Raw genomic sequence first — 17,204 nt, 5'->3', positions numbered from 1 at the left:
CTGCTGAGTCAAGAAGGAGAGCTGTCAAGTGCACTGTTACAAACTGGATTAGGCGCATGGTAGGTGCAGATACACAAACATAAATGTGATGAAAGAAAAATTGCTGCCTGGAGTGGATGCAAACTGAACTGTAACTTGTAAGTGGCTGAGATGACCTCCTTCTAACTGATTACAAAACTCATGGCTGAGGTGGTAGCTTTGGTCAGAGTACCTCTCCTAGCCTAGTATTCCCATTTGTTTGGGTGACCAAACATATCCAGCTAAGCAGTGGGACTTCTGGGAGATGGCAAATGAATGTGAAAGTCAGAATTATAAGATTGAGACACTGCATTGGTAAAATATTTTAAGGAGCAGTTTACAACTAGTTGCCATTTGTGTTTGTGATTAAATGCAATGTATTAAACTGTACTGACAGTCTTTCTTGAGTTCAGTTCTATTCGTACGATAATTTCAGAGCTGTAATACTGATTATTCTTTTTATTTTTTCTAGGGGGAAATGCAGGCTATCCAATTATGAGAATCAGTGAGAACTGAGCTGCTGCTGGTGCATACGGTATGGGAACAGCAAACTTCATTGCCCTGGCAGTCCGCCTGGATTGATAACTGTCACCCCTCCTCCAGCAAGCTTTGAAATTGCACGGGGTACTGGAAACACTAATCCTCTTGGAAGCAGTTGACTGTGGCAGGATGTGTGGATGATGATGATGGCAAGAAAGCAAGATGTTCGCATTCCCACCTACAACATTAATGTGGTGGGATTGTCCGGGACAGAGAAAGAGAAGGGGCAGTGTGGCATTGGGAAGTCTTGCCTCTGCAATCGGTTTGTGCGTCCTAGTGCAGATGACTTTCATTTGGACCACACTTCAGTTCTCAGCACCAGTGACTTTGGAGGAAGGGTTGTCAATAATGATCACTTTCTTTACTGGGGGGAAGTTGTGCGTTCCCTGGAGGATTGCGTGGAATGTAAAATGCATATTGTGGAACAGACTGAATTTATTGATGACCAGACTTTTCAGCCACATCGTAGCACGGCCCTGCAGCCCTATATCAAAAGGGCTGCTGCAACCAAACTTGCATCAGCTGAAAAGCTCATGTACTTTTGCACTGATCAGCTAGGGCTGGAACAGGACTTTGAACAAAAACAAATGCCAGATGGAAAGCTGCTGATCGATGGCTTTCTTCTCTGCATTGATGTTAGTAGGGGTATGAACAGGAACTTTGATGATCAACTTAAGTTTATTTCAAATCTTTACAATCAACTAGCAAAAACAAAAAAGCCCATTGTGGTGGTCCTGACAAAGTGTGATGAAGGAGTGGAGCGGTACATTAGAGATGCACATACTTTTGCCTTAAGCAAAAAGAACCTCCAGGTTGTGGAGACGTCTGCTAGATCCAATGTGAACGTTGACCTGGCTTTCAGCACTTTAGTGCAGCTAATTGATAAAAGTAGGGGGAAGACTAAAATTATCCCCTACTTCGAAGCTTTGAAACAGCAGAGCCAACAGATAGCGGCATCAAAAGATAAATATGAATGGCTGGTTAGCCGCATTGTCAAAAACCACAATGAAACATGGTCGAATGTCAGCCGAAAGATGCAGTTGTCTCCAGAATATCAGGACTACGTGTATTTGGAAGGAACACAGAAAGCCAAGAAGCTGTTCCTACAACATGTCTATCGCCTCAAGCAGGAGCATATAGAGCGCAGAAGAAAGATGTATCTTGCTGCTCTTCCTCTAGCATTTGATGCTCTTATTCCTAATCTGGATGAAATAGATCACCTAAGCTGCATAAAAGTAGAGAAGTTATTGGAGACTAAGCCAGATTTCTTAAAATGGTTTGTTGTTCTTGATGAGACCCCTTGGGATGCTACTAGCCATATAGACAACATGGAAAATGAATGCATTCCTTTTGACCTGATGGAGACTCTGCCTGCAGAGCATCTTTATGAAGCTCACTTAGAAAAGCTGAGAAATGAGAGGAAAAGATCTGAAATGAGAAGGGCTTTCAAAGAAAATCTGGAAACTTCCCCTTTCATAACACCTGGAAAACCATGGGAAGAGGCTCGTAGTTTTATTATGAATGAGGAATTTTATATGTGGCTGGAGGAATCTGTCTATATGGATATCTATAGCAAACACCAAAAACAAATTATAGAAAAGGCAAAGGAGGAGTTTCAGGAACTGCTTCTGGAGTATTCAGAATTGTTTTATGAGCTGGAGCTTGATGCTAAACCTAGCAAAGAGAAAATGGGTGTCATTCAAGAGGTTTTAGGTGAAGAGCAAAGATTTAAAGCTTTACAAAAGCTGCAAGCTGAGCGAGACGCCCTTATTTTGAAGCACATTCATTTTGTGTATCACCCAACTAAGGAAACTTGTCCTAGCTGCCCCGTTTGTATAGACTCTAAAATCGAGCACATGATCAGTTCCAGGTTTATAAGACCATCTGAGCGCAATCAGAAAAACTTGCTTTCTGATTCCAATATAGATAGGATCAATCTAGTTATTCTTGGCAAAGATGGCCTAGCACGTGAACTGGCAAATGAAATTCGAGCTCTGTGTACAAATGACGACAAGTATGTGATAGATGGTAAAATGTATGAACTTTCCTTGAGACCAATTGAGGGTAATGTCCGACTTCCTGTTAATTCTTTTCAGACACCCACATTTCAGCCACACGGTTGTCTCTGCCTTTATAATTCAAAGGAATCTCTATCTTACGTTGTGGAAAGTATTGAAAAGAGTAGAGAGTCCACCCTTGGCAGAAGGGACAATCACTTGGTTCATCTTCCTCTGACACTAATACTGGTTAACAAGAGAGGGGATACCAGTGGAGAAACACTGCATAGCTTAATACAGCAAGGTCAACAGATTGCCAGTAAACTACAGTGTGTCTTTCTTGATCCTGCTTCTGCTGGCATTGGGTATGGACGTAACATTAATGAAAAGCAAATCAGTCAAGTTTTGAAAGGATTACTGGACTCGAAGCGAAACTTAAATCTTGTAAGTTCTACATCTAGCATAAAAGATTTAGCAGATGTGGACCTTCGAATTGTTATGTGTTTGTTGTGTGGAGATCCTTTTAATGCAGATGACATCCTTCTACCTATCCTTCAGTCCCAAACCTGCAGACCTTCCCAGTGTGGCAGTAGTAACTCAGTACTACTTGAACTACCAATAGGACCACACAAAAGACGGATAGAACTGTCCATCCTTTCATACCATTCCTCATTCAGCATTAGGAAAAGCCGGTTAGTCCATGGGTACATTGTGTTTTTTTCAGCAAAACGTAAGGCGTCCTTGGCTATGTTACGTGCCTTTCTTTGTGAAGTGCAGGATATTATCCCCATTCAAATTGTGGCGCTCACAGATGGCTCAATAGACATACTAGACAATGACTTAAGTCGAGAACAGCTGACTGAGGGACAGGAGATTGCCCAAGAAATTGATGGAAAGTTTACGACAATACCCTGTAGCCCGCCTCAACACAAACTTGAGGTCTTTCACTCATTTTTTAAAGATGTGGTGGAGAAAAAAAATATAATTGAAGCCACTCATATGTATGATAATGCTGCTGAAGCATGCAGCACGACAGAAGAAGTGTTTAATTCACCTCGAGCTGGCTCACCTCATTGTAATTCAAACCTTCAGGATTCAGAAGAAGACACTGAGCCACCACCTTACAGCCCATTTAGAGAGGACACGTCCTTGCCCACTTTGCCCAAAGATCATTCTAAACTTTCAATGGAACTGGAGGAGAATGATAGTCTGTCTGTCTTTTCCGTTATGAGCACTTTTGAAAGCAAGCTGAACAACAAAGTACCTCCTCCAGTGAAACCAAAGCCCCCTGTACACTTTGACATTACAAAGGGGGATCTGTCTTATTTGGAACAAGGGCATAGAGATGGACAGAGGAAGTCTGTGTCATCTAGTAGTTGGCTGCCTACGGATGGTTTTGACCCTTCTGATTATGCAGAACCTATGGATGCTGTGGTCAAACCAAGGAATGAGGAGGAAAATATATACTCTGTGCCTCATGACAGCACCCAAGGCAAAATCATCACCATTCGTAATATTAACAAAACTCAGTCTAATGGCAGTGGTAATGGTTCAGACAGTGAAATGGACACAAGCTCTCTGGAACGTGGTCGAAAGGTTTCTGTTGTTAGTAAACCTGTGTTGTATCGGACAAGATGTGCAAGACTTGGGAGATTTGCCAGTTACAGAACCAGTTTCAGTGTAGGAAGCGATGATGAGTTGGGGCCCATTAGGAAGAAAGAGGAAGACCAGACATCCCAAGGATATAAGGGGGATAATGCTGTTATTCCATATGAAAGTGCAGATGGGGAAGATCCAAGGAGAAGGAACATTTTACGAAGTTTGAGAAGGACAACAAAGGTAAGATGCTAATTTTTGTCTTCAGAGTTTATGGGACTTAAAATATACCTTGGATTGTAGAAGTCTTTTTCCTCCATGAGAAAAAAGCATACACTTTCTAAGAACAGAGTAGTTGGGGAACTGTTTACTTGGCATCAGTCTCTCAGATTGGACAACCCAATTAGTATGAGCGTTAAAAACTGGGCTCAGAATGACTTTTTAACAGTCATTCGTATACTTCATATATTTTTAAATTGCCCCTACACATGTTCTTAATTCGTAATTTCTGACTAGTTCTCTGTGCACGGGGGATGAGGGGGAAGATAGCAGAGGATAGGAAAGGAAGGAAGGAAGATGATAGTAAGTAGTTCACCACCAAGGAACATCTCTCTTGTGTAGAGAGATCCTTGTATTGCACTTAAGTAAAAAATATTGTTCCTAATAAGTATTATTTTCTTTAGTCTTAATAAAGTTTTTTGCAGAATACTCTTGGGTTACTTCCTTAAGTTGAATGTTACAATCTAATGTGATTGAAGCAAGAAATCGTTTAACAGTAACGATGTTGTGCCAAAGAAAACCTAAAGCATTTGTTTTACTGTAGCAAAAGTGGTTGTCAAACATGATTGCCATACTTATTCCGTACAGTTCTTGGGATAAGTGTGCCCCCAGCCCTCAAATCTTTGAGAGCAGTGTCACTTGGAACCATTTTTCACCTTAACCCTCCCCCCACATAGCTTATTCTCATGTAGGTTTCTGAGGGTGTAGAACAGAGGTGGGCAAACTATGGCCCGCGGGCCACATCCGGCCCATGGGACCATCCTGCCCAGCCCTTGAGCTCACGGCTGGGGAGGCTAGCTCCTGGCCCCTCCCCTGCTGTTCTCCCTCCCCTGCAGCCTCACCTTGCCGTGCGGGCAGCGCGGCAGCGTGGCTTGCTCCAGCTGGGAGGCGGGGCTGTGAGCTCCTGGTGCTCTGAGTAGCATGGTAAGGGGGTGGGGAGTCCTGGGGGGCAGTCAGGGGACATGGAGCAGGGGGCGGTTGGATGGGGCGGAGGTTCTGGTGGCGGGGTGGTCAGGGAGCAGGAAGCAGTTGGATAGGCGTGGGAGTCCCGGGGGGGCTGTCAGGAGGTGTGGATAGGCGTCGGGGCAGTCAGGGGACAGGGAGCAGTGGGGGGGTTGGATGGCTCGGGTGTTCTGAGCGGGACAGTCAGGGGGTGGGAAGTGGGAGGGAGCGGATGGGGGGGCAGGCTGTTTGCGAGGCACAGCCTTCCCTACCCAGCCCTCCATACAGTTTTGCAACCCCGATGTGGCCCTTGGGCCAAAAAGTTTGCCCACCCCGGTGTAGAAGGGTGAGTGGTCCCAGCTGCCCAGTAGTTACTTTTGTCCACTGAAAACGAAGCGAGCTCAGAGCATACTGTTTCTTGGTGCTTCCCTCACCCTGTGTGTGTTTTTGGGGTGTATAATTGACTGGTTTGAAGATTCAGAGCTTGGGTACCAGAGGCCCACTTTTCCCAAGAGTGTGGGGATTGTTACAGGCACCTCTGTAAAGGGAAGGGATGAACACCTTGTTATATGTTATGTTGCATGGTGGTCCTTTCCTTGAACTTACTGTGGGGAAATGCCAAAGAGTACAGAATCAGTAATGTTGGAAGATGTAATCTTTGGCTTGAATACATCTTCATATATATAGAATAAATGCCAACGATAGGTTTTACGGTGCATGAAAAGGAGGCAGGAGGCTTTGGTGACTACATAACAATTGGTGTCAAATTGAGTCCTTAAAAGCACCTTGCTAGCAACTTCTACAGCCTTGTTTTTAACTTAATTTAGTCATACAGGAATAAAAAATTAAATTCTAACTCCCTCCTCTGTCCATTTGTCTCCACCTGAAAGTATCCTTATCCATGGATATAATCCTACCATCTTGGGATATTATTACATGAATGCTTTGAGATTATTTTTTTTTACACAATAGTGCTGTTAAACAGTTTTATCAGTATATTTTTCCATTAAAAAAGGAACGCTGACAAGCTTAACATATATAGTAATGAGAAGTTAACATGAAACTATTATACTTTGATACATTGCCAACAATTTTGTGCAAATACATCGGAATTAGTATAGTATGTCATGGTTAGAACTAGCCGCACCTGTGTCCACCTTCTGTTCTCTTTCAGTGAACCCCTTAAGGTGTCATGTCTCATGCTTTTACCTATCCCAGGGTGGAATTCTGCAATTCTTCTACTCTTAGACTGGACCCTAGGCTACAGTATCCTGTCTATCCAGCATTCTTACCCAGCAGGTCTGACTGAATTCGGGTAACCTGTGGTTCCTCATTTTAGGAGTCTGTGACCAATGGTATACAATGATCAGACATGCTTCAGAGAACCAAATAATTGTTTGTTTTAACATAAAAACAAAAAATATTTTAAAATAGTCTGCATCGATGTCTAGCTTAGCTAAATGTATAGCGTTCCCTGACAGTAACTTAGGTCTCCTAGCTTCTTCAGACACCCTTAATTGGGTGTCATCTCAGTCTGGTTTCCCTGAACAACTACTTGCCTCCTGAGAGAGAATTCCTTTTTAAACCTGTCAGAGTTCTTTTGATCTCATGTGTTCTCAGGCCTTTTCCTGTCCTGATTAATACTAGTTTTGTAGGTTAGTTGGAGAAGAGGCAAAATCTTCAAAGATAATAGTCCTGGTATTGTTCCGTTACCACCCTCAAGTGTTTGCGAAGAGGTGGCTTATCTTGAGCAATTCTTTCCCATCCTGCCTGTTTTTTCAGACAGTCTCCTGTTGCACTAAGTCAATACACTCAAACAGAAAACACTTTCGTTACCAGTAAATCAAGTCATAAATTATTATGGAGGGCTCTGAATGAATCACAAAGTACACTTAGCAAAAATCATGAAGGAACCCCTCTATGGCTCAAAAACTGAAACGGGAGAATAAACAAATGCAGAGGAAGATAAGTCTTGAACCCAGAGAGACCCTAGAACTGAGAGTTCTAGATTAGGCAAGTAGATGCTGTAGGAATGGTTCTTCAATATTCCTTTTTTAAAAAAGTCTAAGGTGCTTTACTTTTTCTCTGTTATACCGACAACACTAGGCACAGCCATTGCAAACAGATTTACTCTTTTCCAGGGCATCTTCCCACTGAGAGACCGAGAGTCACAGTGTTTGCTGCCAAACTCCTTTGGCAGCGAACATCAATCTTGTTTCCACCAACTGTCATGTTTTTGGCAGTCAAAATTCCTCCCCCATATTTTTATTCATATAGGCAGGGGATGTTGGGAGTATCTATTAGTGAGTGAAGTTCTCCATTGCCCCAGGAACGATGTCTTTGATTTTGTTGTGCTGTATGTCTCAGGCAAATTAGCAGGAAGTTGAGAGACTGGGATACTAATACTTCAAAGTTCTTAAATCTACTAACAGAAAATATCACTGAAGCAGCATGGCTGTACACCTATTCAGTTGAAACCAATCTGCAAAATTGCCAAATTCCTTTACTGAATTAGACAATAAACAGGACTTCTGGCTTGCTGGAGCACAGGTTTCTTGTAATGGCCCTATGACTAGTTTTTTAATATACCGATTTAATATCTATCTTATTCAAAAGAACTTAAGGTGGGATTTTCTGAAGTACCATATTTGTCGTAAGGTAATTAATTGTCGGCATTGGAAACTGAAATATTTGATCAATAGAACAGGTAGAACTGAAATAATTGAAGAGTGCCACATAGCCTTGTATGTCCACTTTACCTCAACGCTGGTATGGAGGGGGTTACCTGTGAGGGCATTGGTGGAGTTCAGTCTCTTCTGCACTCTCCTTTAAGTCTGAAATCATCTCACTTGTGACAGAGGTCTACTCGGAATTTGGCTGAGACACACAAACTCACTTTGCATATTGGAAAGGCATTGTGTTCCATGCAAATCAGGAGTTTATGAGGTGAACGGTGCTGTAACCGATTTTGTAATCTTTTATATGCAGTTATAGGGTTTTTTTTTTGTTAGAGGTGCTTGTTGCAACTCCATAGGTAAGGCTGAGTTCCAATTTGCACTTAAAGTAGGATTTCAGTTGCTTTGATTTGTAAGTAAAATGTGTTTTTACTTTCCTGGTTCTTGTCACACAGACAGCAAGCAGCAAAAGACCGGAAGTCCAAAGTGCAAACAATGCGATGTTTATTGGGGTTAGTTTCTAAGCAAGCATATTCCAAAGCCCTTCACACCAGTTGGGCTTATCTCTATATGCCAATAGTCTGTTTCCCAATGTTCTGCTCCCAGCTCTGACGCCGCAGAGCATTTATCCCGTGTCCCCCTTCCCAGCTCTGATGCCGCAGAGCCTTGCCTGTGTCCCTATTCCCATTCCCCCCAACCTTAGCAACCATGATTCCAATTTCACAATATCTTCCCCAAGCTAGCAGCACTAACTCTGAGTACACTATGAATTTTCTGAGAATTTACAAGTAAATTCACTGATTAATTTTGAGCTACAGTTAGTTAATTTGAGTCCATTAAGAAATTTAACACCTGTAAGTCATCTTTGTTTCAAATGATCTTAACAATGAAATAGCACACCTCAAACTTCCCATGTAGTTAAAATTAATTGAAATCATGGACACAGGCTATATTTGAAGAAATTAAATTGTAATTAAGATAAGTTATTAACATTTATGATACAGATTACAGACAGGCTCAGGTAACTGTAAATGGGGCCATTGTGATGTTGCCACCTTTCCTCCACAGCTGATTTTCATCCAGCATTTCTATTGCATATAATGACTCATTGATTTGAGGCTCCCTGGTCTCTAGTCAAGAATTCTCATCCGTAGATTGTGGTCCACCCAGCACTGCTCTTTAAAGATTCCATGGTGGCATACTAGCGTGAGCCATCAGAGTTTGTAAGGCTCCCCATGCACTGCTTTCTTGACTCCACTGTGCATTCAGAAGGTACTGATGAACTGAGGCAGGAGTGCAGGGGAAACTTTCAAAGCACAGACATGTTGGGATTTACATATGGGGCTCTCCTTTTTCTCCCTTTCCACAGCACTGATCTCTGCCACACAGCCTTCTAAACCAAAAAGGACATTGCAGATTAAGGGATAGATTCAGCAGTACACTTTGCCAGCTTTGTGTTACGCAAAGCTACTGTTAAACCCATATCCACGGGCTGGTGAACTTTGGCTACATTGCACTGTTTTCGTATGCCAGTGAATCTGCCCTTTAAAAGTCAAAATTAAAACAAAAAAATGTAAGGTTGATACTACATATCTTGAAATAAATAGAAATCTTGCATGGTAGAATTCTTTTTAGGCTTCTTTTTTAGTCTTTGTGTATGACGTTTTAAATTTTAAAACTAAGGAAATTCCCGGAAACGCGAACTACATTAAGAGGCTAAGATTCATAGTATGTCTCAGTAATGTAAGGGTAAGAAATGTTGTAATGCTGCTGTAAATATCCAAAAATAAAGTATTGTAGACCCAAGAAATTAAGAATTACAGCAATATTTAAAAGAAATCAAAACATGTTAAAGAAAGAAATGCGTAATTAAGGCACCTAAACAGCCTTAGCTCTGGTCTGTAGTAATGCTGTGATAGGTAAGAAATATGAAAATACAAACAAACTTAATCTAATCTGGGATCACACACCCTAAAATCATAATCAGAGACAAGGTGGGTGAGGTAATATCTTTTACTGGACCACCTTCTGTTTGTAAGAGACAAGCTTTTGAGTTTACACAGAGTTGCTCTTCTTTTTTCCCCACAAAGGTCAATTGTAGACTGATCACTATCAGTCCTCATCCTCAAAGGAAACCTGCACAATACTTTCAAAAGACAAGCCTGGGAACTAAATTTATAACTTTGCAAGATGCTAAAAATCATGGTCTTAATAATAACACTATTTTACAACAATCTGTAATACAGTAACTCCCCTTTTTGTCCTGTGACTACAGGGATGTTAAAAGAAAAGGAGTACTTGTGGCACCTTAGAGACTAACCAATTTATTTGAGCATAAGCTTTTGTGAGCTACAGCTCACTTCATCGGATGCATACTGTGGAAACTGTTTTCATGAGCTGTAGCTCACGAAAGCTTATGCTCAAATAAATTGGTTAGTCTCTAAGGTGCCACAAGTACTCCTTTTCTTTTTACTCTCCTTACAATGTGTATGATAATCAAGGTGGGCCATTTCCAGCACAAATCCAGGGTTTAACAAGAACGTCGGGGGGGTGTGGGTTAGGAAAAAGCAAGGGGAAATAAGTTACCTTGCATAATGACTTAGCCACTCCCAGTCTCTATTCAAGCCTAAGTTAATTGTATCCAATTTGCAAATGAATTCCAATTCAACAGTTTCTCGCTGGAGCCTGGATTTGAAGTTTTTTTGTTGAAGAATTGCAACTTTCATGTCTGTAATCACGTGACCAGAGAGATTGAAGTGTTCTCCGACTGGTTTATGAATGTTATAATTCTTGACATCTGATTTGTGTCCATTTATTCTTTTACGTAGAGACTGTCCAGTTTGACCAATGTACATGGCAGAGGGGCATTGCTGGCACATGATGGCATGTATCACATTGGTGGATGTGCAGGTGAACGAGCCTCTGATAGTGTGGCTGATGTTATTAGGCCCTGTGATGGTGTCCCCTGAATAGATATGTGGGCACAGTTGGCAACGGGCTTTGTTGCAAGGATAGGTTCCTGGATTAGTGGTTCTGTTGTGTGGTATGTGGTTGCTGGTGAGTATTTGCTTCAGGTTGGGGGGCTGTCTGTAGGCAAGGACTGGCCTGTCTCCTAGGATTTGTGAGAGTGTTGGGTCATCCTTCAGGATAGGTTGTAGATCCTTAATAATGCGTTGGAGGGGTTTTAGTTGGGGGCTGAAGGTGACGGCTAGTGGCGTTCTGTTATTTTCTTTGTTAGGCCTGTCCTGTAGTAGGTGACTAAGGGTCACTTCATCTTGAATGGTCTTTTAGAATATGTGTGAACTACTTACGCTATGCTATCTGTTCAACCTTGTATTTAGCTGTGACACTCTGAGTATCTTTCCCAGACCCATGGAAGAGCTGGTTGGTGCAATTAAAGATATTACCTCCCCCACTTTGTCTCTCTAATATCCTGGGACTGACATGGCTACAACAATAGTGCATACAAAGATAGAAATGTATCCCAGAAAGCTAAATTGCTACTTCTAATAATATGTAGATCCCAAAATTGAGACTTAACCCTTTATCTTCCTCCTTCAGGCTTCCACTTTCCTCATAATTTGAGTAACATATCATTTAGTAATTAGACATGTAGGATAATGTAACCAGGAACTGAGACTTTTGTCTCTGCATTGCAGCTTCATGGGTTTAACATTGGCAGTATGATATCCTATTAAAACATATGCCTGTACAATCAGTGTAAAAAGCACAGAACTTTATAAGCACAGCAGAAAGCAGTGGATTACTTTTTTTAGAGTCTGGAACACCTTAGGGACAAATAATTTGCAATTATAATTTCTCAGACTTAAACTTCCTCATCCCAGGAGTGTTGCCAGTGAGCATGCAATGATCAAAACTAATCAGTTTTCAGTTGATTGTCCCACATCTTTGAGAAAAATTAAATATAAGTGTTGTCCAGATCTGGTATTGTGCCATAAATCAATAGGCCCTTGAATACTACAGTATAGAAATGCCTGTAAATAAATGGTGGAGTATCTTTTGAGGGCATGTTTGTGGAGTGAGGGGAAGAATAGAGAAGCAGAGACCATGTAATTTAAAATGCTGATTTGAAGGAGTAGTGTAAGCATAAGTGATGAAAGTCCACTGTGTATCTAAAAGAGTTGGTATTTCCCAGCGCCCAGGTCAAGAGGTCAAAGGGCTTGGTGTAAGAATAGCAGATCTAGCAGTAGAGCACCGTGTGCAGAATGCTAATGGGGGAAAGGGCAGGAAATTCTCTGACTTCTCAGCTAATTTACTAGTTGCTGTGAAGCTGTGAAATTTACATACCAGGTATTGGTTTCGCTGCAGATGTAAATGAAATATCTTAATTTCCTTTCTAATGAATCTACCATGGTAGTCACATCTGGGTGTGTTTGTCATGATTTCATTTAATTCTTTCTGAGCTATTTTGAAATCAGCCTGTTGTCTGCTATATCTACTTGATTTCAAAATGAAGTGTGTACATTTCAGGACTGCTCATGAGGGCAGTGATGCTGAAAGTCTCTCCGTGCGCCCTCCACCTCCTCCCAGTGTGTTTTAAAGATCGTTCATCAGAGGAGCTGTGCAATTGATTTTCAGAAAATACTGGTGACCTAGAAGTACTCCTTTTCTTTTTGCGAATACAGACTAACATGGCTGCTACTCTGAAACCTGTCATGGTGAGCTAGAGAAACTGTTCTCCCAATATTCCTTTGGAAATCCAGATGCATGTCATTGTTAGCCTTGCTTGTATGGTCTTGCCAGCAGTACCTCATCGTTAGGATGAGTCAGATGCTCTTCTTTGAGTGAGAAAGCATAATATGTCACGCTGCCTACCTATGTGTCCTTATTCTATAAGGGTGGAAAATGTGGAGTTAGTCCTGAAATAAGACACCCCCCCACCCCGAATTTTCATATTTTCATGTGGAGATTTGTGTGTGAATTATGAATAAACAGCAGCTGGTGAACACTCAGATTCAAAAGACAGTGAATTTTGACAGACAAGTTGAATGGTATGAAATTTGAACCTTGTGTACTCTTACAGTATGGAAAAAAAATTTTTGTTGTAAGGAACTATAGTGGTTTGCAGTGTAAACACCCTCTCTCACCAATTGGACTACAGTTTTGTTTCAGTAAGGTGAAATTCTTGAGAAGGCTATTCAGCAATTATGTAAGGTCAGTGCTGCTCCTTGCTTCAAATTGAGCTTTCCACACAGGTTTTGCCAACTTGGGCTATAGAAGATTGTTCCTTACAATGAACAATAACAATAACTACTAAAGCGAAGGATATTCTCATTCTTTCATCCTTAAACTCTTGTCTTCTTAAACACTGTTGCTACTGCTTCGCAAATCAGTGGTGATTTCATACTTGCAGCAGCTGTCCCTTGGCAAGCAGGGCAGGGTGGTCTACTTCTTTTCATTGGCATTGGAACGCTCTTCCTGAAAAACAGAGGAGGGCTGAATTGGTAGAAGTCTTGTACAGTCTGAGGAATTGTTTTGAAGTGGAGAGGTTTTTGCAATTTTTAAACCTTTATGTATTGTGCACTTACTTTGAATTATAAAAATAGAATCTCTTAAAGTCTGTCAGAGCTTAACACCATTGGGAATTAAATAAGAATAAGAAAAAGCCTATTTTTAGAAAACTATATTCTCTATTCTAAGACCCTCAATGGCAAGGAGAGCTCTGACAAGAAATCAAGTTTTAATTAAAAAGGAGGTGAACTTCCATCAGTTCTTGACCCATAAAGTGAGACAGTCTTAACTGGGTGGAAACAATCTCTGAGGTGCATGAGAAATGCTGATACAGAGAGCTCCTTTCTATAGGAAAGACATATAATCATAGACCTGCTAAACTGTGCATTGGCTTAAAGGGACACATTTTAGTAATTTAGGTGCAGAACTCCGTGCTTAAATATTGTGCGATAAGTGCTGTAAAAATAGATCACAGCTGAAAATTTGAAGTATTTTTTAACTAAAAGATCACAGGACAGGGGAAATCTCCAAAACCCATTGCTTATGGAATACCTGGATTAAAAAAATGTTTTGTGATTGGCTATTTCAGAGCCAGCAGAAGGAGCACAAGTTAATTGCCAAACATAATTACTAGATCTTGATGTTGATGCACAAACAAGTAAATTGAAAGGCTTTGTTAATTTCAAGCTCCATTGGAAACACATGGAGATAACCTAAAATATTTGCCAAATAGAAAACGGAAAGAATTAATAATTTTTATAATAATGACAAATAATCTTTCAAGCTCCTCAGAGGGAATAAATAATAGAGTAAAAATACTTGTTCTGGTGTCCCTTTTTAGTCACTTACCGATTAAACTTAAAATTTTAAGCTGCAATAGCATGTTACCCTGAGGAATTCCTGAGCTGGCACCAGTCAATGCTCTGATTCTTTGAGTCAAAAAAAATACCTCAACTCATCAGTCTGTTGAACTCATTCTTTGTCAGATAAGGGCTGTATTCTGGCAATTATTTTCCTGAAGTAAGCTCACCTGCATTAGATAGGTACACTTGGTGGATGTAGCAGGTATGTGCGTAGATTTTTACGGGCAGAAGGGCCCACTGTGTTCATGTAGTCTGACCTCTTGCATAACACACGCCATAGAATTTTATCCTGTGCTTCCTGCATCCAGTGGTGAGTTGTTCCAGTGGTTAACTTCTCTGTTTTAAAAAAAAAAAATAAAAAAAATAAAAATAAAAATGGTGCCTCATTTTCAGGTTTGGATTTATCTAGAACTTTCGGCCATTAGATATTGTTGTGTCTTTGTTTGACTAAAGAGCCTTCTACTCAGATATTATCTGACTGTGTGGAAGTGCTTATAGAACATGACGTAGGTGCCTCTTAGCTTTCTCAGTAAGCTAACTACAACTTATTAAATCTCTCTGTAAGTCATGTTTTCTTGTGGTTCTCTGGTCCATTGTTTATGCAGTTAGTAACTATATTATCCTCCTTTTACAGATGGGGGTAAATTAGGCACAGAGGTTATGGCTTGCCCAAGGTCACCTAGCTATTCGTCATTTTGTTTTCCTGGTCTTAAAACTAACATAACACTTACACACTCATTGCTTTGTATAGATGTAAAATGAAGGTTAATACTCCACATTTTCTAATCTGCTGAAAGATCTGTATAGATATGTTGCAAAATCCATTAACTGTCCCTGAAGAATTGATTGAATCTGGCAAATAGAAAATAGGAAAAGTTCAATTAAGGCATTATGACCTCCATCTTCAAAGAGCAAGGTGCTAATAAGAGGATCCAATTCCCTCTAATCTTTAAGTAACTCATCTGATACTAGAGTTTGTTGCATGGCAGATTTTGCTCATTTCTTTGGGCTAAAAAATTAATTTTCTCCCTCAGGTCTAAAATGTGAGCTCTGGTCAGAAAGTTATCTTATTTTAAGACTCAAATGATATAATAGAGCAAAATATACACTGGCACTAAATCCAAGACAGGGATGGATAGAGGAGAGTGTTCAGCAGCCTTTAGAATTTGTTTGGTAAGAGGCAAATTGTGCTTGGCATTTTAATTGGTTCTGCAAGTTTTGTGTTGTTTTAACATATTCCTGTTTTGTCCTGACAGCTTTTTGTTAGTAGCCTTCCTCACTCTATTCAGTGCTATCTGCTTGTTGCTGTAAAAGGCAAAGATCCCTCCAGGTATGTGGGAGAAGACTGTTGGCTCATGAAATCCAAGCTCCTGGCATCACAAGGGGCTTGATTACATCATTTCAATTTCAGAGTAACAGCCGTGTTAGTCTGTATTCGCAAAAAGAAAAGGAGTACTTGTGGCACCTTAGAGACTAACCAATTTATTTGAGCATAAGCTTTCGTGAGCTACAGCTCACTTCATCGGATGCATACTGTGGAAAGTGCAGAAGATCTTTTTATACACACAAAGCATGAAGGTATTTTTTCATGCTTTGTGTGTATAAAAAGATCTTCTACACTTTCCACAGTATGCATCCGATGAAATGAGCTGTAGCTCACGAAAGCTTATGCTCAGATAAATTGGTTAGTCTCTAAAGTGCCACAAGTACTCCTTTTCTTTTTACCATTTCAATTCTATCTTTTCATGAATGTTCACAGTGGCCTTGGAGACAGTATGCCTAATATAATCCATGCAATAGTGCATTACTTAAAGCATATGGCATCTGCACCTTCATGAGGCCAACTCTCAGAGTAACATGTCCAGTGTGGGCTTCTGCTAGCCTTTCAGTCACTTTTATTTTCATGATAAATTTCTTTTCTCACCATCTTCCATAGTCTGCAAGCTTTCTGTAGCTGATTCAGTACTTTGTCTGATCACAGCTAGTAAGAGATGATGTAATTTAGTTCCAGCTACCTTGTTTTAATGCAACAGAACTTTAACTCTGTAGATTACTGGTTTGAATCCAGCACAGGATGTTAGGAAATTTAGCATATTCCAACTTCAGTGGTCCATATGAAACAAACAAATGGACTTTTGGTCCAGCCCCAAACAAGGATGTGCATCCATATTTCACAAATCATCATCACTGTTGTCACTAATTGCCCTACAAATTGACAGTCTCCTTGGAAGCCAAGGATTGAATGACACACTGAAGCTGAACAACCTTTCTGAATGCTAGAAATAGTTTATTCAAATCAGGTTTGAGACAATCACAGAAGTCGGATTGTCTTACTGCTGTTTGTACTGTAAGTAGAAAACTTCAGTCTCCAGAATTACCAATCCAACACCTTTCACCAGCATTAAATTCACTTAAAAAATACAATTATTTATTATTTGTATTATTGTAGTGCCTAGAAATCCCAGTCATGGACCAGGACCCTAGTGTGCTAGACACTGTACAAACATAGAACAAAAAGACGGCTGACTTTTTTGCTTAGTAAGGAAGTATTAGTATGCCTTTTCCTCATCTTTCGGTTTCAGGCTGGCATATGTGGAGCTGAGTAGCCCCATTTGCCTACACTGGAACAGTGCCTAGATTAATTAGGATTGCACAGTGCCAATTTTATTCTCATTTGGTGTATCAGGTAACGCATATCAGCACTGGTGAGTGGTACCCGTAACCAGATTCCAGCATCAGTTCCTCACAGATGTGTAGTGGGAAAAGGTAGCTCTGCTTGTGACCTCCTTACAAGTTGGTTGTGATTGCAAGTTGAAAAAAGC

General features: G+C 40.6%; 1 protein-coding gene across 1 annotated transcript in view; it reads left to right on the top strand.

Moving 5' to 3' along the window:
* Positions 1-17,204, top strand: part of ARHGAP35 (Rho GTPase activating protein 35) — a 110,066-nt gene that overhangs the window by 32,290 nt on the left and 60,572 nt on the right. Inside the window, exon 2 of the mRNA XM_084612468.1 lies at positions 491-4,394. Within this exon, the coding sequence (XP_084468594.1) occupies positions 696-4,394 (3,699 nt within the window). The 5' untranslated portion in view covers positions 491-695. The remainder of the gene's footprint in view (positions 1-490; positions 4,395-17,204) is intronic.

Source organism: Lepidochelys olivacea, assembly GCF_965140295.1.
Source record: "Lepidochelys olivacea isolate rLepOli2 genome assembly, chromosome: 23".
Lineage (NCBI taxonomy): Eukaryota > Metazoa > Chordata > Testudines > Cheloniidae > Lepidochelys > Lepidochelys olivacea.
This window is presented reverse-complemented; position numbering and strand designations above follow the sequence as displayed.